This window comes from Lagopus muta, chromosome 5 (assembly GCF_023343835.1).
Source record: "Lagopus muta isolate bLagMut1 chromosome 5, bLagMut1 primary, whole genome shotgun sequence".
Lineage (NCBI taxonomy): Eukaryota > Metazoa > Chordata > Aves > Galliformes > Phasianidae > Lagopus > Lagopus muta.
This window is the reverse complement of record NC_064437.1, coordinates 24,812,598-24,832,935: the sequence shown is the minus strand read 5'-3', so window position 1 is coordinate 24,832,935 and position 20,338 is coordinate 24,812,598. Positions and strand designations below refer to the sequence as shown.

The 20,338-nt window shown below is 53.7% G+C and overlaps 2 protein-coding genes across 5 annotated transcripts in view; both read left to right on the top strand.

Annotated features, from left to right (window-relative positions):
• The window catches only part of XPR1 (xenotropic and polytropic retrovirus receptor 1), a 76,726-nt gene extending 64,212 nt beyond the window's left edge, over positions 1-12,514 (top strand). For both annotated transcript variants that reach the window (XM_048944659.1, XM_048944660.1), the window contains 4 exons: positions 9,347-9,513; positions 9,977-10,116; positions 10,849-11,070; positions 11,808-12,514. In XM_048944659.1, the coding sequence (XP_048800616.1) occupies positions 9,347-9,513; positions 9,977-10,116; positions 10,849-11,070; positions 11,808-11,868 (590 nt within the window). In that variant the 3' untranslated portion in view covers positions 11,869-12,514. The remainder of the gene's footprint in view (positions 1-9,346; positions 9,514-9,976; positions 10,117-10,848; positions 11,071-11,807) is intronic.
• A 127-nt stretch (positions 12,515-12,641) lies between these two features.
• Positions 12,642-20,337, top strand: KIAA1614 (KIAA1614 ortholog). Of its 3 annotated transcripts, none has more exons than XM_048944655.1 (10): positions 14,683-14,805; positions 15,481-15,577; positions 15,662-16,012; positions 16,314-16,377; positions 17,276-17,422; positions 17,651-18,790; positions 18,929-19,121; positions 19,256-19,371; positions 19,445-19,629; positions 19,764-20,337. In XM_048944655.1, exons 1-10 carry the CDS (start codon positions 14,767-14,769, stop codon positions 19,955-19,957), a joined length of 2,526 nt encoding a protein of 841 aa, XP_048800612.1. In that variant the 5' UTR covers positions 14,683-14,766; the 3' UTR covers positions 19,958-20,337. The 3 variants fall into 3 exon arrangements, with proteins under 3 accessions (XP_048800615.1, XP_048800612.1, XP_048800614.1); XM_048944657.1 differs by lacking the exon at positions 14,683-14,805 and adding an exon at positions 15,312-15,407; XM_048944658.1 differs by lacking the exon at positions 19,764-20,337 and having other exon boundaries at positions 12,642-14,805; positions 19,449-19,593.
• Position 20,338: the final 1 nt, after the last annotated feature.

The window sequence follows — 20,338 nt, the reverse complement described above, 5'->3', positions numbered from 1 at the left end:
ACTCTGCTGTTGAGGAGTGGTCAATATTTACGTGCACAGCTCTGGTGGGGCAGATATGTCTCACCAGTTTTTCTTCTGTTGAATGAGAACATCCTGGGCTAAGTCATGGGGTTTTCCTCTTCCATGGGGAAAAACTTAGGATTGGCTTCCCTTTCAAGTGTAGGCTTTGGCCTTTCAGCATCTGTGAAGCATCTCAGTGGAAAGTCAAAGGGCTGCCTAGCTGGTAAAAAGTACTTCAAGATCTTACTTGAAGTATTTTTTTGCATACCTGCTCTAAAGGAGGAAACTGGAATACCTGTCAGTTCTTGCTGTGATGGGAGGTTGGGTGGGAGACGTCTAAGGAAAGGGAGAATGTAGGAAATTCTTCTGCCTTGGCATTCATGAACAGTTGCAGCTTGTCTGTCATCCCTAAACACAGGGAGATGTGCACAGTGCTGGGAAAACGCCCTCTCTGGATTTTCCTGTGTGTTTTTATCCATGTTTTTTTCTGCAGCTGGCAGGGAGTTGTTTCCAATCCATTTAACTGCAGATTGAGCTCTGATCCCCAAGTTCCCCATCTCCCTGGAAACAACAATTACTTGATTCTGCTTCTTGCTCTGAAGGAAAAAGCTTTCCGTTTCTGCACTTCAGGCAGTCACCCTGCCTCTCATTGTTCTCAAGTCCTCAAAGCTGTATTCTTTTATTTTAAAATATACGCCTCCTTTATCTCCTGGAATTAACAGCTACACATGTTCATGAGCTATTGCTTATCCTGACATATGATTGTGGCAAGGCAGGGAAAAGGGTTGGATGTATGCTCCTAGTTCCCATGCTGGTTGTGGGTGAGGAAGCAGGGTTATTAGAAACCTTTCTGTGGCCAGTGGTTCTGGAGCCGTGCACGTAACATTTGCCAAGCTTTGCATCTTAATGGCACAAACCCAGCATGACAACGGTGGTGATGGATGCTGTCAGAGCTCTTCACCTTGCTCCTCGTGCATCCCCTCCTGCTGCTCCCCCACAGGGCTTGCTCCCATTGTAAGTTGCTTGGTGCCACCCTGCTGCCCTTTTCTTCCAGCCCTGCACTCTGTTAGTCTCAGCTGCTATGCTGTGAGATGAGGCACGTAGAGATTGCCTGGCTGTGGTCAGTGCTGGTATGGTTTATATATAGTGCCTACCTTTAGGAGGCTGAGGGATGCTTCTGCCTCCCGTGGGGACGCTGTGGAAGAGCCCCCTGTGGGAAGGCTGGGGTAGGTTTGGGACAGGAGGAAAGCCAGCATCTGGGTAAACATCCTATGGAAGGACTTGACCTTTTCCTACTCCCCAAGAGGTTTGCATCCATGCCAATGCTCTGACCCTTGTTCTCATTGCTGCCACACACAACTGGTGCCTGCCCCTGCACACAACTGGCAGGCAGTGGGCTGTAACGAGGTGTTTATGAGCCCAACCCAGGCTCTTTCCAGTGCCTGAGACCTCGGTGACTCCCAGCTTTGCTCTGTCCCATTCTCTTCTTAGTGGCAGCTGGTAGTGCATAGCTGTAGATGTCATACAAAAGCAAATAAAAATTTGGGAGCTTCGTGGCATTTAGAAATGACACATCACACAGCTTCTGCAAATGTCACTGCGCCCGGACTGGCAGTGGTTTTGTGAGCACTGCCTGAAGACCTTGCTACATCTTGTCAGTGCTGTTGGCCGTATCCCCCTGCTGCCAGAAACTCGCCCTTGGACCTTCTTAATTCTGTTCAGATCTGCTGGAATTGTATCTGTGTTCTTTGCATGCGTTTCCCCTTCTCTAAACTTGGAGTCAGATGGACTCTTAGCAAGTGTTCACCACGTTGCTGTTGGAAGTAGAAGCGCTGCTCCCCCACGCTTTCTGTCTGCCTAAGTATAGCAGAGGCAAACACTGGTCTCTTATTTACAAAACAACTATTAGGGGCTATGGATGTTTGCTGCTCAGAACACCAACACTGCCCCAGACAGGTGTCAAACGGGTAAAAATCCTTGCTACTTAGACCTGTTCTAAATGACAGTTAGTAATGAACCTGTTAATTGCTGTTTTAACTAGAGTTTTATTTAAACAGTTTTTCATGCCTCTGTTTGCAAGTCTATGACTTATAAGTCTGGAATGAGAGCTTTCAGCTGCCAGGAGAAGAGGGTAATTTGTGGCCTTTTCTTGGGAGGTCAGGTAATGTACACCAGGCAGTTCTCCCTGGGAGTCCCGAGGAACATCATGGCCCTCTGGGGAGGGTTGTCTTCCTCCACTGAGTTAGAACAGCAAATAATTTGTAGTTGTTCTTTAGGTTTTCTCACGTCTGCCAGCTGCGTGGAGATGGGCTGTGTGGTTAGGAGGGTTTGTCAGCACTAAAATCCAGCTAATTCACCTGGAATGCACTTACATGGCACTGTTGTGCTGGATTTTCATATACTTGTTGAAAACAACTGGAGCCAAACAAATGCACAGATGCCACTTTGTTATGAATAACTGTCATGTGCCGATGTGATACTGCTTTATCTGTGGCTGCTAGAGCAAAGGTTCCCCCCAGCAGCGACACAGCAGGCTCTTGACTCAGTTTCCCCAAAGGACTGCAGTTTAATAACCCCTTGTGCAGTGCATAATTCTGGTTGGAAAAGCAATTTTTCTCTTTAGGGTTTGGATTCCAAATGCAACTCGCTCTGCTCTTTGTGCTGTGCTGTTAGATCCAAGGTACCAGAGTACACACAGTTAGTCCTCTCTCAGACTGGTGCTCTCGTTGTCCTGGAATGAAGCTTGTTTTGCAGAGCCCCCTCCAAGCTATCGTCTCCTAAATTAGTGCCGCTCAAATGCGAGCCCCTCACAGAGAGCAGGAGCAGTGAGCAGTGACTCGAGCTGCCCGCCCTGCTGCCAGCTCACAAACACAAGCACATTTCAGGGAAGACAGCAGGAACCAAAGGGCAACTGTTGCTAAGCTCCCAAAGGAAGAATTCTCAGTATTTTTATATCGCTCAAAGGAATGGGAAGCAAAGGCCGTGTTCTGTAAATATAGTCCTCCGGGATATGTTTGCACAGGCAAATGAGGCCTATCTGTAACTCTAAGCTACCTAGCAACTGCAGCGTGTGCTGGCTGCAGTGCAGCAGAGCAGCAGCCCTGTCCCCTGTAACTTGCTTTTTTTTAAGCTGAAATCTGTGAAGCTTGCTGCCTTACCGAGGAATAGAGATATGACCCGATGAGGCAGCAGTCATCCCGAGATTAATGAGCTTCTGCATGAAGGTGTTGGACCATCTCTTACTCATAGAGAGCTTCAAGCAGGCCTGAACAGATGAAGATGAATGGGAAATGTGCTGCTGTGTGGAAACCCAGTGGAAGACTGCAGGTCTGTTTCCCACTCCTCATTCATCACAGTGGTTAAGGTTGCTGCCAGGCTTGACACCGAATGGTGCAGCTCACTTTGCATTGGAACGGGTCACTGTTTCTCTCTGGGTCTGTCCTAGCACTGCACAGCTGTGGCTTCCAGGTGAGGGGATGGTGGGCACACTGGGTGCTACTGGGGCTGTATCAGAGGATACCTGGCTGTGTCTTAACTCTGCCATCCTCTACCTGCCAAAGTACTGGTGGCTTAGTTGGGGCGTCGCTTATGGCTTGTTGGCACCGTGTTAGAAACTGCAGGATGTAACCCCTGTGGAGAGAATTTGCAGATAGGTGGAATGGTAATTAACTGTGATCCTGAATGGCTGCAGCAGGAGGTGAGCGAGGCAGCGTGAGAGCTGGGGCTAAAATGAATTAAACAAGTCAGACATTGGTGCAGAAAATAGCAATACCTTGTAAACAAGAGGGAGATCATCTATTTACGCTGGTAGAGAGTGATAAAGCAAGAGGGAATGGCTTTAAATGAAAGGAAAGGAGATTTAGATTAGATGTCAAGGGAACTTACCACTGAGAGAGTGGTGAGGAGCTGGCACTGCTGCCCAGGGCTGTGGTGCCCCATCCTTGGAGGTGCCCCAGGGCATGGATGGGCCCTGGGCAACCTGAACTGGGGGACAGGCAGCCCATGGCAGAGAGTGGAGCTTGGTGATCTCTGAGGTCCCTTCCAACCCAGTCACGCTGTCATCCTGTGGTAGTGAAATGGGTGGGGAGAAACTAGCAAAGCAAAATAAAAGGATGCTTAGAGTTCAAGTGCAAATTTTTAGTTAAAAAGGGCCCTTTTTTTTTTTTTTATATATGGCAGAGTGGAACCATAGTATTTGTGAGACCCTGTTGCCTTTGTTATTCCTTGCATGTCAGTACAAGATCTCTCTTTCTCTGTGTTGGAACAGCTGTCAGCACTGTGGCAAGCCAGATGGTTTGATTTAGGTGTCACAAGAGCCTTGTAGAGAGCTTAGATTGACCTCTTGAAGTAAAACAAACTTTGTAATGGGATTAACTGTCTTCTTTCCTAAGTGGCTGCCTTCCTGCTGCTTGCCTTAGCACAGCATACCAGCAGCTCCATCAGGGTGATTATTTGGAGCCAAAATGTGCAATGTCTGTCACATTGCTGTGAGCTAGGACGACTTCTGGTCTGAAACCCTGTCATCCCATGCCCAGGAGGCCCTCAGTAATGAGTTGTGTTCATTAGCCAGTCTTTCTGATCCTTTTTTCCGGCAGAGTGGTGGCAGTGTCATTAGCAGAGTATGTGAGGCATTGCCACGGGGCAAGCATTTCCAACCCGGCCTCTGACCCCCCGTCCCAGAGCCAGCCTGGCTTCCCATGCCAGCTCGTTGGCTCTAATTGCTCACCCAGGGCTCCAGGTGATGCTGTGGATGGAGGGGGAGTCACCCCCCGAGGGAGCCCTGTGCCTGGTGGCACGCATTTATAGGCAGTGGGGTTGGGAGCTGCCTCTGCACCCTGAGTGTCAGCACAAACGAGGCGTGAAATCCCGCAGGGACATTTTCCAATTCTTTGTAGGCCTCTAAATGTCAAGTGGGATGCTTGGTGGTGCCAGCAGCAGGGCTGTGGGGGAGAGGCACCTCGGCACCCTACCAGGCAGTGAATCATCCATCTGGTCCCAGCTTAACGTGACTGGAGAAGCGAGAGCACTAATGAGTAAGGTGTAAGTAAAAGGGATGGCCTACCGGTTCACCTTCCAAGGCTGTGCCAACCTGGGCTTCTGTGTGGCTGCAGGAACCTGGCAGGTGCAATAAGTCACCGTTGGTTTATTTTTTTTTGGTCAGGGACATAGTCAGTGGGCATGGTGGATGGTTGGATTAAATGATCTTAGTGGTCTTTTCCAACCTTAATGTTGCTATGAATCCCTAGACTAGACCACAGCATTTATTTTTGACAGTGAATTCAGCTATTCTTATTAGTGAGTCTGCTGGCAAATGATTGCATTGGAAGCCCCATCCTTCTCAGTTAAACACCCCCCGGTAACACTTCTCAGACGTGAGAGATGACACTGGGAGAGAAATCCAATCTGTCAGCAGGGAGTGGTGTGCTTCCTCCAGCTTGCAATTAAATCATGTATCTCCGTAACAAAAAGAATGCTTATCCATGAGAGTGCTTATCCAGGCTGGATGTGGCTCTGGGCAGCCTGGTCTGGTGGCTGGCGACCCTGCACATAGCACAGGGTTGGAACTAGATGAGCATTGTGGTCCTTTTCAACCCAGGCCATTCTGTGATTCTATGATATGGTGATTCAAAGTTAGGCACAGTTATATTGTCCTACACAACCCACTGTAAATCAGCAGAATATATATATTTATTTAGGCAAAACAGGATTTGGGGATTTCCCCGTTCTGCAAATGCAGGATTTAAATAGGAGAAGAAATTAGAGCTTGCCTCCTGACAGCTCTTCAGTGCTATCTCCCGATGCTTTACTTTAAATTGCGCCCTGAGGCAGTAGCAGAGGTTTGCAAAATCTAAGGGAAGGTTGTTCTTAGGAAGTGGTTGGGGTATTTGACAAAGCCTGTCAGCTCACAGTGAGTCCTGCTTGTGCTCCTCAGGGCTGTTTGCCTTTTTGCTGCACTAAGCCCACCATTGTGTCTCTGCCATCGATCAGCATTAAATAGAGATCCCCGCTGGTTGGGGGAGCACTACTGCCCTTCCTTCCTTCATAGTTAGAGTGGCTGAGGGCTCGGTGAGACTTGGCTTCAAGCCATAAGGTGGTAGCAGGCACGTGCTTTGGGATGCCATCCGACGGCTCTTCTCTTGGAGGTAAGTCACTTCTGGCTGTCTCATCCTCCCTCTGTGTGCTGGGGTGGAGTTGAGGAGCGCATCGCTCACAGCCTACCTGGGTATGTGCTCAGTGTGCTAACAATTCCCACTGGGCACGCTGTAAATACGGATTTCTTTCCTTTGGGTTCCACCTAATCTGGGGCTGAATGGCTTGCCGTTAAAGGAGCCTGTGTTTGGCAAGCCTTGATCAAGAAGCTTCTAATTCATGCTGGAGGTGGAACTGCTCCACACAGTCAGATTGGCATCGTGCAGCAGGGCTCACCTGGCTGTGTTTCCTGATAACCTCAGACTTCTGACAGCTTTTATCACAGCTTCTGCCATCAGCAAAGCCTGCAGCTGGCAGTGGTGGCTGACACACCGAGTGCTTATCGAGGGCTGCTGTGCTCTTATCCAGGTCTTCAATAATACATGGCATTGATTTTTATTTTTTTTTTCCTGTGTTGAATACTATATAGTGTTTACATTCCCCAGAATAATTCAGCAGGGTAAACAGATAGTATTCTTTGGAAGTAAAGTCAATATTAACTGCGTTCGGAATAGTATTTGCTGTCTATCTTTGATGGAAAGCGACTTTTCTCTTGCCTGTGTTTGGAAGGGGCTATAATTTCTGCACAGTATTACTCTCTCAGAATGCATGTCAGAAACTGTTTCCCCCGTGGCTGCTGTTGGTATCGAATGTATTTGCCTATCAGCAGTTTTTGCAGGCAGTAAATTCAGTTGCTACACGTGCCCGTGGCTGTTTTCCTGCTCTGTGGCCATTCACAGCTTCAGTTCAAAGGTTGAAGCCTTCCATTATTTATCCGTGTGACCTTCTGGGGCAATTTGCGGGCGTGTTTGTGCAGGGTACCCACTGGGATTGCCTTTTACAGGGGAAGCTGAGGATGCTAATGGAAATCCTGCAGTGAAGGTTGCAAGTGGCCCTGGCAGCGTGCAGCTCCCCCTCATCTGTGCAGCAAGTGGAGGTGCCACGGGTGCTGCAGCAAGACACTGAACTCGAGTAGCCTCTGACACAGCCCAGCACCTCCAGGTTGCAGATGTGCTCATTAGAACACACCAAAATAGACCCCCTGCAAGAGGAGCTGAAGCTGTGCCTACAGCTTCGCGTGTTGCAGTTTTGTGCTGACGGTGTTTCCTCACACATGTGCTGCTTGGAACAGCTTTGTAGCTTGGGGTGTTGCTGGGTGGCAGCACAAAGGGCCTCACATCTCTGACTGCCAGCTATGCTGCAGAAGGTTTTCTGCAGCCCGTGGCACAATCAGCTTCAGTCTCTTTCCCCTCTCAGAGGTGTTGAGATCTCCCAGGAGTCCAGTGCGCTTCTACCAGTCATCCCAAGACTCTCTAGTGGTGGATCTGGTGGTTTCTAGCGCATCATTAAACAAAATAAAAATAGGATGAAGCAGCTTGTGTTGAAATAGACCCTGACGTGGTACATACACACGGCAATGTATTGCTCCTCAAAAACTGGCAGGCGGTAGATGGAGCCTCTGGGCAGAATGCAGATGCCTTGATTTTCTACCCCCCTGAGCAGTGCTGAAGAGGCCACTAGGACCAGCCAGTGGAGATTGAGATATAATTGCTTGCCTGGAGCAGTAACATATTTCTGTGTGCCGGCTGAATACCAATGAGGCCAAGAGGAAGGAAGGTATCAAACAGAATCGCAGGCAGGAGGAAAAAGGAACTAAGTGATTAAAGGATGGGACTCAATGGCCAAGGCTGAAGGCAATAGGCTTGTTCTGATGAGAGCATTCTGCCAGAGAGTGGATTTGGTTTTGTCGTGAAGTTTTTCAGGAGCTGAGTGGCGCTGCAGGATGGTGGGTGAGAGAGAATACAGGAGCCAGTGGGGGGATTGGGGGTGGGATGACCTGCCTAGGATGGTCTGGGTCCATCCCCTCCATGAATGGAGGATGTCCCATTAATGCCACTTGGCTGCTCTTCAGTGCTGCAGGGCACTGCCATGGATGTAACCCTCAGCACTGCCTTCTACGTCTCCCTGAAGGTGCGGAGTTCCAGTTTGTTTGAATTCTGTTCTTAAAAACAAACCAAACAGCCTGACCCAACCTTCAAGCCTAAGCCCCTGTGGGGAGCCTGCAGCCTGCGGGGTAGTTTGGAGCGTTTTAGATGTTGGAAAGCACTTAACCCCTTAGCTGCCTCTTGGAATGATCATTTAGGATCTGGTAGGGGAACTGAATGTGGAGATGTTGCCAGCCAAAAATAATGTAGGAGGGCACAGCCTTAGAGTCTGGGTCACTGCACATCAGCAGCTGTCTGTTTTTCCCAATGAAAAAACCTAGTGAAGGAGCTGCTGGGGGAGGACAATGTCTTGCAGTTGATTGCTAATTGATAAGCCTCAAGCATCACCTGAGCCCCTGTTTTGTGCCAGCAGCACTTGGAAACGTGGCATTGGAGCCCATATGGTGCAGGACATCCATGTGGCAGCGGGGTCAGAGCTGCCCTGGGTGCCACCAGGCTGCAGGGAGATGAGGGTGAGTGCAATACTGCTGGTCCTGTGTGACAGCAGGCAGGCTGGGGAGACCTGCACAGCTCAAGTGAATCTCTTGTCCTTTTCCCCTGCTGATTCGAAGCTTGGCTGCATAAATGGTTTAATAGGTTTGCTTTAGGGGGTGTGTTTTGAAAAGAGAACAAGCGTGTGTATTTGACCTATATCCTGCACTTCATGTCCAGGGAGCCTGGAAGGCATAATGGGGAGAGCGTGCTCTTACACGATGCCCCTCATTTTCACCTCCATTAATTTTATCGGATCGCTGCCGTACGTTTATATCAGAGTGCTAAAAAGGGAAGGAGAGAGCAAACGGCCCCGTTGTTTTCCCCTGTTCTGAAGCAGCCTGTGGGATTCCCATGCCGTCCGTCTTTTTTCAGGCTGTTAGGGGACTCATTTGCTGTTGGTGTTTTTGCAAACTAAGCCGCGCTCTTACGAAATCCTCCTCGTTGCCTCCTTGCTTTTCCTTTGTACAGCCCGTGTCCTTTGTGAAATGCGGCCCTCAGCTTCCCCCTGCTGTCCGGACTGAGGATGACAACAAGCCTGCCTCGTCTGCCACCAAAATGAACGTTGTACTGCACGTCTGCGTTCCCAATGCAAGACGTTGGCTGAGGTTTAAGTAGGCTTTTTAAAGAAGCAATCCACTTCAGGTTGCACAGAAGTGTGCTGTTCTTCTCTTTTGCAGCTAAAAACCACAGCGACACCCAAGTGTTCTTCTACCTGTGGATTATCTTCTATTTCATCAGCTCTTGCTACACCCTCATCTGGGACCTGAAGATGGACTGGGGTCTCTTTGACAAAAATGCTGGTGAAAATACCTTTCTTCGAGAAGGAATTGTCTACCCACAGAAAGTGAGTATGTTAGAGGTGGCTTCTGCTGTTGTACCAAAATGCATTTCCATTTGTTTCAGCTGCACGTTGCAGTTGGCTGCTTTGTGCCCCCTGCATGCTGGGCATGAGGATGTTCCAGCAGCAGAGTTTGTTTCAAAGACATGCTGCTGGTGGTGCTTTGAGTGAATGAGGAGCAAATTCTCTCTCTGCTGCCTCTGCACCAGGATGCTTGTATCTACAATGAGAAGTGATGCAAACGTAAGCCAATTTAAAAACAGACCTTGGCACAACTGTGCAGTGCTTTGAGTAGATGACTGGCAGGGTCTCTTCCCCAGGAATGAAGGGGATGTGTTACTGTGTACGTTGTATTGCGCAGGCAGTCTGTGTGCAAGCAACAAAGCTGATTTAAAAGTTGAAGCACGCAGGCCTGCTTCTTCCTGAAGGCCTTCTTGCTGACCTGTCCCAACTGTATCTTGTGTTCCAGGCATACTACTATTGTGCCATTGTTGAGGACGTGATCCTGCGCTTTGCCTGGACCATCCAGATCTCCCTCACTTCCATGCAGATCTTCCCACATGCTGGGGATATCATTTCTACTGTTTTTGCCCCACTTGAGGTTTTTAGGTAAGGCTGAGGAACTTGTTTGGATTTCCTGTTGCTTGTGAAACATCAGCGGAGTGGGAAGCCTGAAGCCTCTTGCTCTTTGGACTCTGAACTGGGAGGAGAGGCACTTAATCTGAGCAGGGTGCTGAGGAACACTGCAGCAATGTGGGGCTGGGTCTTTGGCTGCATTTACCATTCCCTCTGCAGCTGCTGGATCTAATCTCAAAGGTTGTGTTATTACCAAGTTTCACCTTAAAACTGTATCATTGGCAGAAGCATTTGATATTTCCCTTAATTTCATGTTTACAATTATTCCCAGATTCCTGCTCCTTTCCACCAGTTTGCAGCCTGCCCCATTGCCCTGCAGGTTTCCAGAGCTCTTTACACCCTCATGCTCTTGCTGCAGACCCCCATATGAATAATCTGTGCAGCCAAACTTCACTCGTGTACATGGCAGAGGTTGCCATATGTTTTTCCTTCCTCTTGTAATGCCTGCAGACTCGGGCTGTCATCATTAGGACAATGAATGAGCCTGCCAGCCCGTTTGTTCCCTGAGGGGCTGGGAGATGTCACAGCAGGTGCTGCTGGTAGTTGTTTGCCGTTCCTCCGTACTCCAAGCACGTTCCCAGAGGCCATTTGTGATCAGTGGGAGTAGTCAGTGCTGCCCTGGCTCACGGATCAGTGCTTCACCAAACACAGCGGCGCCTATCAAAGCGGAACCGCGTCAATAAATCTCTCTTCTTCTCCACCCAGGAGGTTTGTCTGGAACTTCTTCCGTCTGGAAAACGAGCACCTGAACAACTGTGGTGAGTTCCGTGCCGTCAGGGACATCTCTGTGGCCCCGCTCAACGCCGACGACCTGACGCTGTTGGATCAGATGATGGACCAGGAGGACGGCGTGCGGAACCGCCGCAAGAACAAGCAATGGAAGCGCAGCCAGAGCATATCCTTGCGCAGACCTCGCCTGGCTTCACAGTACGTCCGGCCTCTCCTCCTGGAGCTGTTGTGAAGGCAGTGCCCTTTACAAAACTCCCCCTCCTGCGCTGGTAGCAGTGCATCCAAACGTGTGAGACAGGCTCTTCCCTTGTTTCCGGGCTTCTGGCCGCCCCAAGATTTCAGTTATCCTTTCATGAGATGTCACGTGAGATCTCAGATCCCTTCCCCTCCCATATCCAAACCCATGTGGTTTTTCTTTCCACCCCTCATTCTTACACCCAAAACATTCCCCCATTTTGCATCCCAGGCTCTACTGGCTGTGCTTCTTTGCTGCTGTGCCTGTGCTCCAAGCCTTGCAGGATGCTTTGGTGTCTGAGCATCACTTCTTCCCCCCAAGCACAGCTCCAGAGCCCTTGGCCAAGAGAGCAGCTCCTGGGGTGAGGAAGCACAGAATCATAGAATCACAGAATGGCCTGGGTTGAAAAAGACCACAATGCTCATCTAGTTCCAACCCCCTGCTATGTGCAGGGTCGCCAACCATCAGACCAGGCTGTCACATCCACCATCAGACCAGGCTGCCACATCCAGCCTGGCTTTGAATGCCTGCAGGAATGGGGCGTCCACAACCTCCTTGGGCAACCTGGACATGCAGGGAGCATTGTGCAGTAATGGCTGCAGAGCATCTTCCTGTTTCATCGCTTCCTGGGAGGGGGTGGGAGGAGGAAGCAGCAGCCTCAGCTCCCTGATGAGTGTTTTCTGTTTGTGTTTCTTCCCAGGTCCAAGTCTTCTGACACGAAGGTATTGATAGAGGACCTAGCAAAAGAAGTGAACACATGAAGCAGCAACGATCTCTTATTCAGCATCCTTTGTTTTCTCGTTCTGCTCCCCTCTTCCCCAAGTAACCCAATCTCTGGTACAGTTCCAGCTGCAAACAGGAGAAAACACTGAACACATTTTCCGAGCTCTTCCAGACCAGATCCTATGGACTCCAACAAGCTCACTGTGTTTTGTTTCTTTTCTTCTGCGTTAATTTTGATGTCCTATTTTAACAAACAAACAAACACAAAATAAAACATTTTACTTTCTTTTGCCAATAAAGAGGACAGTTCAGGAAAGAAGGATTGTTTACAGTCTCAACAAGGACATACACACCTGTCTGGATAAAGAAGCATCATAGGGACTCCCATTTGGGACAGTGCCGAGAACACCCTCGGTTTCTGCTTGGCCCGGTTTTGACTGGTTGAAACCGGACTTAAGTTTTTAAATCTGATTATTTTTGGTTTTATTTTATTTTTTTTCTTCATATCCAGCGCTGAGGCACTGGCTGCACTTGCAGGGAAAGTGCACTTAGAGCAGTACCTTCATTCATGAAGCTACTTTTTAATTTGATGTAACTTTTCTTATCATATATATTTCTTTTTTTGGGAAATGTGATGTATGTGTTACGTATAGTTCTCACATAATTTATGGAACCTAACAACCATCTGAGAGTGCTTTTGAGTCCTGTGCAATGAAGGTTGTACCGGTGACGCGGACCCAGGAATGTGGATGGAGATGTGCAGGGTCGTGGGGTTGTGCACCTGTTTCCCTTTGATTGCTTGCTTTCTTTTCAGCTTTAGTTGAAACCAAAGCTTCTCTTCCTGACTTTGGGTTGCTGCTCCCACTCCAGGCACTGCTGTGGTGGCAGCTGAAGGCTGGCTTGCTGTGTGACAGCAGCACACACCGTCACACCGCCCGCTGTAAGGGAGGGCTGAGTCCTGCTCCAGTGTGAGCAGCTCGAGGCAGAGCCTTCCAGCATCATCGTCCGGATCTCACGCTGGATTTCAAAGCCTTAATCACCTTTAGCTGAGCCCTGTGGGTAGGAGCAGCAGTGCGCCTTGCTCTCTCCTCCTGCAGCAGAGGCAGCACACGACAGGTCCTGCCGGAGGTGTGTTGGGCTGCCAGCAGGAGGTGGGCTCTGCTCATTGCCTCCTTGCCCTGCTGTCTGTTGGCTCCCGTCTGGTTTCAGCGATGGGATTGCAGGAATCCCTGCTGTCGCATCCTGGGTTCTGTTCTTTTGCCCTGGGCTGGTAGCACAGCTTCTCCCCTGACTGCTGCCTTGCATTTGCTCTGATTTTACCCGCTGTGCTTTTCGCCCGGAGGATCTGAGGAAGGAAACTCAGTTCTCTTCTTTTCATTTGGAATAGGTTAAAACAAAGTGGTGGTGGACCTGTGCCAGAGCAAGGTTGGTGCTGCAGGTTGGGAACTGCAGGCTGCAAGCAGTCAATTTCTTGCTGTGTAGTTTCTCAAAGCCTTATGGAAAGCCTTTCTCCTTCCTGGCTCCTTCCCTTCCCTTTATTTTTGTTTCTGCCTTTGCTGCCAGAAGAAATAAGCAAAAAGGGGAGGCGGTGTGCTGCAGCTGGCAACAATTATCTCCCAGAATAAAGCACCATTCCCTTTGGCAGGGAGCTCCCAACCTGCCGGCGGCCTCAGAGAAATCAGGAAGGCACATTCCTCCCAAACCAGCCCTGTGGAACCTGCAGCCATCACAGCAGCATGGATTGGGATGGAGGTTGGCAACGGGCTGGGCAAACTGATGTCTGCAGGGGCCTTCAGCTGCAGTGGGTGCCCGCATGATGTGGCACCGTGCACACAGGTGCAGTGAGCTGCTGCCTTCAGCCTCCCTTTAACTTCAGTTCTTATTCCAGAAGGTGATTCCGGGTTGTTTTGTCTCCCTGGTAAAGAGGGTTTGGGGCTCCTAGGGGAAGAGTGGATGATCCTTGCGGCAACCGTGCCGCCCACAGCTGGCCTCACTGCTGCTGGAGGGTTAGCCTGGCCCTGGGAACACCACTGGAGAAAGGCAGGTCTGTGGGAGGAGGAGAGGAGAGGGCTGCTGGCACCCTTTGGTGTCCAACCACGGCCTGATCCTCTCGGCATCGGGGCTGCAGAACGCCCCGGCCCCTCCCCATCCCTGCCGCGTTGGTCTCATGGTTCTGCCGCCCCGACCTGTAGATATCCAAAGTAATTATGGAGTGTGATTAGTCCTCTGTGGGTGCTTGCTTTCTTCCTTTCTCTTTTGCTATCCCCTTCTCCACTCTTCTCTCTGGCTAAGTGGAAAAGGTGAGGACAAAGACTTGCCGCTTGCTTGGACTCATGGTGTACTGTGACTGCGCTGTTAGCTGTCTCCTCTTTCCTTCCCAAATGGATATCATTTCTGAAGTGTGGAATAACCCTTCTTGATAAGTAGGTTTTAAAAAAGAAAAAGAAAAAAAAAAAAAAATGCACAATGTGATACTGTTTCCTAGTTCCTAGGTGGTTGTATAAAAGCAAAGTTACTGTGATTGTGTTTTTAAGAGGAAAAAGTGATTGGTTACTCAATCTGTCCTTTTTTTCATTATTACAAGCTCTTTGTTTTCCAATGACCTGACGCTCGTTTGTCGCTGCTCTGCGCCCGCCTTCCCCTCCTCTGTGCTGTAGGGCTGCACCCACCGGGTCCCCAAATCCACGCCGTGGGGCTGCAGGGCCTGGCAGCTCCCCAATGGGATTTGTGATGCTGCCACCGGAAATTGCGATGCCCCTGCCCTGCTGGGGCTGATTTAAGAAGATAACGGCGCTTTCTTGTGCTGGTGGGGGCCGGAGCTGGGGGGTGGGGGATTAAAACAATTTCATAATCCCAGCGATTTCCTCCGGGTCCCGGGATTATGAAACCAATGATGAATAGCAAAAGCCGCAGCGTGCAGCGGGACCGCCTCGCCCATGGGCCCTGCAGCTCCCCAGCGTGTCCCGTGTCTGCAGGTAAGTGCTGCCCAGTGTGGGGGGATCGAGGTCCCGGCGGTGGGATGGGGCTGTGCAGGGAGGGGTACGCCCTGGGGGCTGCTGGTGAGGGCACGGCTGTGGGGTTCAGCCTGGGAGCAAGCAGGAAGAGCCAGGATGCGGGTGATACGCATGGGATGCTCCAGCACTGTGGGTGAAAGATGCTGGAGAAGAACCATGGGGCGCTGGGGATGGGGGAGCGCTCTTGGGGTGCGTGGGGGCCCTTTGTTTGCACAACCAGAGGGCGTCCCATGGGTGGCCTTGGCACTGCTCTAGGTGTGCCGTGTCCCCGGTGTCCCCTGGGCTGCGTGTGACCGCGGTGGCCCCGTGGCCGCCTCCAGCTCGGGTGTCAGCATCTGCGCTGGGTTTGGCTGGGAGCCCTGCCATGGAGCGGGTGGAGGAGGAGGAGGGGGAGGCCGGGCGGGAGGCAGGGCCGGCCGCAGCCAGCAGCCCAGCCAAGCGGCGGAGCTCCGGCAGGGCTGGAGTGGCTGGGATTTGCTGCTTTTTTTTAATTTCCTCCCTATGCTTCCTTCCCCTCTTCCGCTTTCTTCTCCCTCCATCCCGGCCCTCTCCCGATGCTCGGGGTAAGCCCTGCCCTCGTGGCTGTCCTGGCTCTGTGGGGGCCCACTGTGACGGAGGGGTGTTTCTCGTCCCCAGCACATTGCGGGCTCCCTGGGAGGGGATGAGAGGCTGCTGGGCCGAGCGGGGCACGGAGGGCTTTATCGGTGCCGTCGGGAAGACGCTTCCATGCAGGGTTTGTGCTCCGAGGGCTTGGCATCACTTGGGGACGGCCACATAGGCCACAGGCGGGCTGCCCTCATGCACTTTCTCCTCCCAGGGCACATGGAGGGGCCCCGTCCCGCGGAGCCCCCCCGGGGCCCCCACGCCGTGCTGGAGGGCAAAGTGAAGGCGCTGAAGGAGAAGCGTGGAGCCGAGCGGCCCTCGCCCAAGAAGGCCCGTGCCCGCAAGGGGAAGGCTGGAGCTGAGGAACAGCGGGTGCAGCTCCGCACGTACCTGACTGATGGGCTGCTGGATGGCACTGCATCGTGGGGGGAGCAGGGGGGGCTGGGGGGCTCTCCCCCTTTGGTCTCTGCTGGCAAGGAGGTGACAGAGGGCCCGGAGCCACTGTCCTTGGCTGAGAGGGTGGAGAGGAACCGGCAGCTGCTGCACGAGGTGCTGGGGATGCACGGTGCGTGCCTGGGCCTCTGCTGTCACCTCAGGTCTCTGTGGGGACCTCTCCTATGGAGATGGGCCCTGGGCGGCCAGTCTGCGGTGGGGGAGGGCTGGGAGGGCTTTGCCATTCCACCTATTCCCACCTATGCCATTCTATAGATCTATGACTCTCCAGTCTGCATCCCCACAGCCCTGGGGTCTTGTGCCCGTTTCCTGGGCTCTCAGATGGCAAAACATGCTTTGGAGAATTGGCCCCAGAGGGAGTTGGTGTGAGGCTGGGAGCTCCCAGCGATGCCTTCCCCCTTCTCCCATTCCAGAGGTGCCAGCAAGTGATGGCGACTGGGACTCAGGGGTCTCACTGCAGGATGCTGAGGGCTGCAGGTAGGACTTCAAATGCTTCAACTGGGGACAAACGGGTCTGAGAGGAATGGGGTGTGGGGGGTACCGTGAGCAGACAGAGCAGGGCTGGTGCCAGGTGTCTCTGACAGGAGAGAGGAGTGGGACAGAAATGTCTCCCCAGTGCTTAAGAGCTTACAGGAGGTAGGAATGCATAATCTCATTGGCCTAATGATAAACCTCAGCAGTGGGGCTAAAAATATGAGGAGGGATGGTCGGGAGAGAGGGGCTGCAGCAGCAATGCTGGGGGCAGCGTGGAGCAGGTCTGTGGACAATTTAGAGTGGAAGCACTTACATGGCAATGATCAGTTTTCCATTATTCTGGCATCTGAGGCTCAGTTGGTGCTGGTGGGCACAGCTGGGATGCCTCGGGGAAGCCAAAATTGAGGTTCATGGCAGTGGCTCCCCACAGTTCAGCACGGGGCATAGTTGTGTTCCAGCTGTGGGCAGGCTGGGGTGAGGATCCCCAAAGTGATTGCCGAGCTGATTATTTTAATCATGAGGATTAGGGCTGCAGCCAACGGGGGGAGGAGGGCAGTGCAGGAATGGGGCCGTGCACGGTTGTGGGTTCCCCCTAGGGCAGGGAACCCCTGTGCACATGGATAGAGGAATGGGGCTGAGCACAGCCCAAAGCTGCAGGGCTGGGGCAGCACCTGCTTCGGTTTGCTCACGTGCCTCTGGGATGTCCCTGGTGCAGGTCATGGCCCCAGGCTTGTTGCCGAGCCCCCTAAATTGCTGCTACTGCAGTGCGACATCTCTGGGTCTGCCTGCAGGGGTGTCCCCAGTGCCTGCAAGCCAGGCCCCGCTTTCTCCCCGCAGAGCAGCCCCGTCACTGCTAAACCACTTTTAATCCGTGTTATTTTTTGCTAATCCTTCCCTGCAGGGCCTTTGTTCCCGGGCAGGAGCTCGAGCTGAGCCCACGCCATGAGCAGGCCAAGCAGCTGCTGCAGCGCGCCCGCATGAAGGCTCGCACCAACCCGCTGCGCGCCAGCCACGACCTCCTGCTGCTGCCCACCGCCGCGCACCCCAGGTGAGCCCTGCGCCGTGCCACCTCCCGCCCCACATCCAGCTCCTGCCCTGTGACTGAGTCCTGACCCCTGCTCCCTTTTCGCATGCATGACTGCCCCAGCGGAGGTGCAGTGCAGGGGCCGTACGCAGGGTCATGGGGACTCAGTGCTGCTGGGCTCGTTAGCCACACTCCTCACCCCGTGGTGGAGGATTGTCCCCGCAGCTCGCCAGTCCTCTGTCCCCACTGCAGGGAGCCCAGCGGGACACCGAGGCCCAGCGTCACCACAAGAGAGGTGGAGGGCCCGGCGGGCGGCAGTCTGAGCGACTCATCCAGCGGGGAGTCGGGCTGCAGGGAGCCCCGGCGGCCACGGGGACCCTCCCCGTCCCGCGTGCGCTTTGAGGACGAGTCGGCCCGCGACGCTGAGGTGCGCTACCTGGAGCGGCTGCGGCACCGCCGGGTGCTGGGCTCAGCACTGGAGCGCAGCGGTGGAGAGCCCCGTGGGCACCCCGGGGATGGCCCTGCCAAATCCCGTGGTGGTGATATCCCTGCTGGGGGCAAGTGCCAGGCCTGCGGCTCCCTGCTCGGTGCCGCCGTGCCGGCTGAAGGCAGCCCCATGGCACGGGGACGGGAGCGCACAGGTCCTGGTGCTGCTGCCCAGCCTGAACCCAAGGCCCGGCCGCTGGGTCCTGGGGGGTCCCCGCTCTGGATCCTGCCTTCCCGGCAGCGCATTCACACTGAGAAGATCAAGGAGACTTATATCGGGAACGTCGCCCGTGGGGATGAGGCGGACTCGGCACTGGAGAGCACCGACACCTCCGATGGCTGCCGCACTGACAGCGAGGAGCCGCGGCCCCGCAGCCCCCACCCACGGGGGCATCGGGAGCCCCGGGCTCGTGGCCACCGCAGCCCCCGCACCCCAATGCAAAAGGAGAAGGTCATGAGTGTGGCCGGGGGCTCGGGGACGCTTTGTCCCCCACCAGCGGGTACAGCTGGCAGCCAGGATGGGGGGCACACCGGTGAGATGGTGGGCAAAGGAGAGCCACTGGTCCCCTCCTCGAGGCCAGCGGGGCCTTCCCACACCCCTTCCATCATCACCACTACAAAGGCCTGCTCCCAGGTGCCTTGCAGGACAAGTGTCCCTGCTAGCAGCCACCAGTGTCCAGAGCCTGATGCTGGGAGCACTTTGCCCCAACCCAAGGGTGCGGGGCAGCAGCGGGGGCCCTGTGGCCCTGTGTGGCTCCCAGGGAGCCCCCTGCGTGCCTTGTCCACTAATAACTGCAACAACACCCATGGACAGGGCTGTGGGAGCCGCCCCCATGGGCTGGGGACACAACCTGGGGAGACCACCAGGACGCCCAAGGCACAGCACGATGGGAACGCAACACCTGGGTGAGTGGTGAGGGACTATGAGCATCCCTCATTGGTTCAGCACCAGGCTTGGCCTCATGACATAGAAGTCACTGAAGCAGGGTGAGGATGTTTTTGGGGACAAGCTACTGCTAAACACTGTTGGGCATTGTCCTGTAGGGAGCCAGCACGGGCAACAAGCCGGAAGGGCAGTGGGGATGCGGCATCCTCAGGGCTGAAGCGGCTCCTGTGCAGCCTGAGCCAGAGCACCAAGCAGCGCCTGGGCCGCTTCCGCTGCTACAGCATGGAGCAGCTGCCCGGCCCTGCACCCAATGGCCCCAGCGTGAAGCGGTCGCCCTCACTGCAGGCACTGGTGAGCCATCCTCTGCAAGGGGGAGATGGGGCTTTGTTGGCTTGGGAGGGCTCTGGAGGCTGGGGAGGTTGAGGTGTACGTAGCAGGGCGCAAGGTTTTGGTGCCACGCGTCTCACCGTGTCACACTTCTCCAGGTGTCACCGTTCCGCCAGCCCCAAAAAGCCGCTTCCATACAGAGCCTGCACAGCCTGCTGGGCAGGGTGCCCCGAGCCAATGCGTACCTGCTGTCCCAGCCTGGGGACGGGGACAGGTGGGATGGGAACACGGCCACGCTTAGCCCTGGTCTGGTGGTGCCGTGCTGGGCTCACAGCATCTCCCCGCAGGAAGGCAGCCTCGGGGCCACGGCACTCGCTGAGCGTGGAGGACATTGGTGCACCTGACCGGCCACGCATAGTGGGGCGTGTGGTGGAGGTGTTCCCCGATGGCACCAGCCTGCTGGAGATAGAACGGCCACCACACGGCTCCTTCGGCTTCCAGGTCACCTCTGGGCACGGCCGGCCCGACACAGGTACTGTGGCTGTGGAACGGTAGACCAGCTGAAGTAGGAAGGGACCTTAGCGAAGACCATCACTCATATGGGTTTTGTGCACTGGGGGCTGGTGGCTCACATGGCAGCTCAGTTGCCCGCACCTCTGTCTGCAGGTGTCTACGTGCAGGAGATGGCGGACGCGGGCACGGCCAAGCTGTACGCGGGGCTGCTGGGGGTGGGCGATGAGATCCTGCAGGTCAACGGGGCCGCTGTGTCAGGCCTGGGGCTGGCACGCATCCGGGAGCTGCTGCTGCAGGCAGACAGCCTGGCCCTGCGTGTGCTAAGGCAGCGCCCGGCTCGGCGGTAGTGGCGCGGCTCCAGGAGGAGTGGAGCGGTCTGCAGGTGCTGCCGGAGTCCTGCATGGAGCTAAAGTGCAACAAGGACCTCACTGAGACAAAGGGCCTGGATCTGCCCTGCTTATGTGCAATGCGCGGGTCCCTGCGGGGATGGGGACGGCAGGGCACCCTGGGAGGCAACGTGGGACAAGGACCTGCCCCTGGCATGGGGACATCTCAGCTCTCTGGCCCTGGATTCTCCCTGCCTCAGCTGGAAACCTCTGCCCGTGAGCTGGTGGGTTTCTCTTAAATTATTTCAAACTGCAAAAAGAAAAAACAAATCACAGAACTGTAAATATATATATATATGTATGTATATGTGCAATGACAACAGGTGGTGTTGTGTGTATATG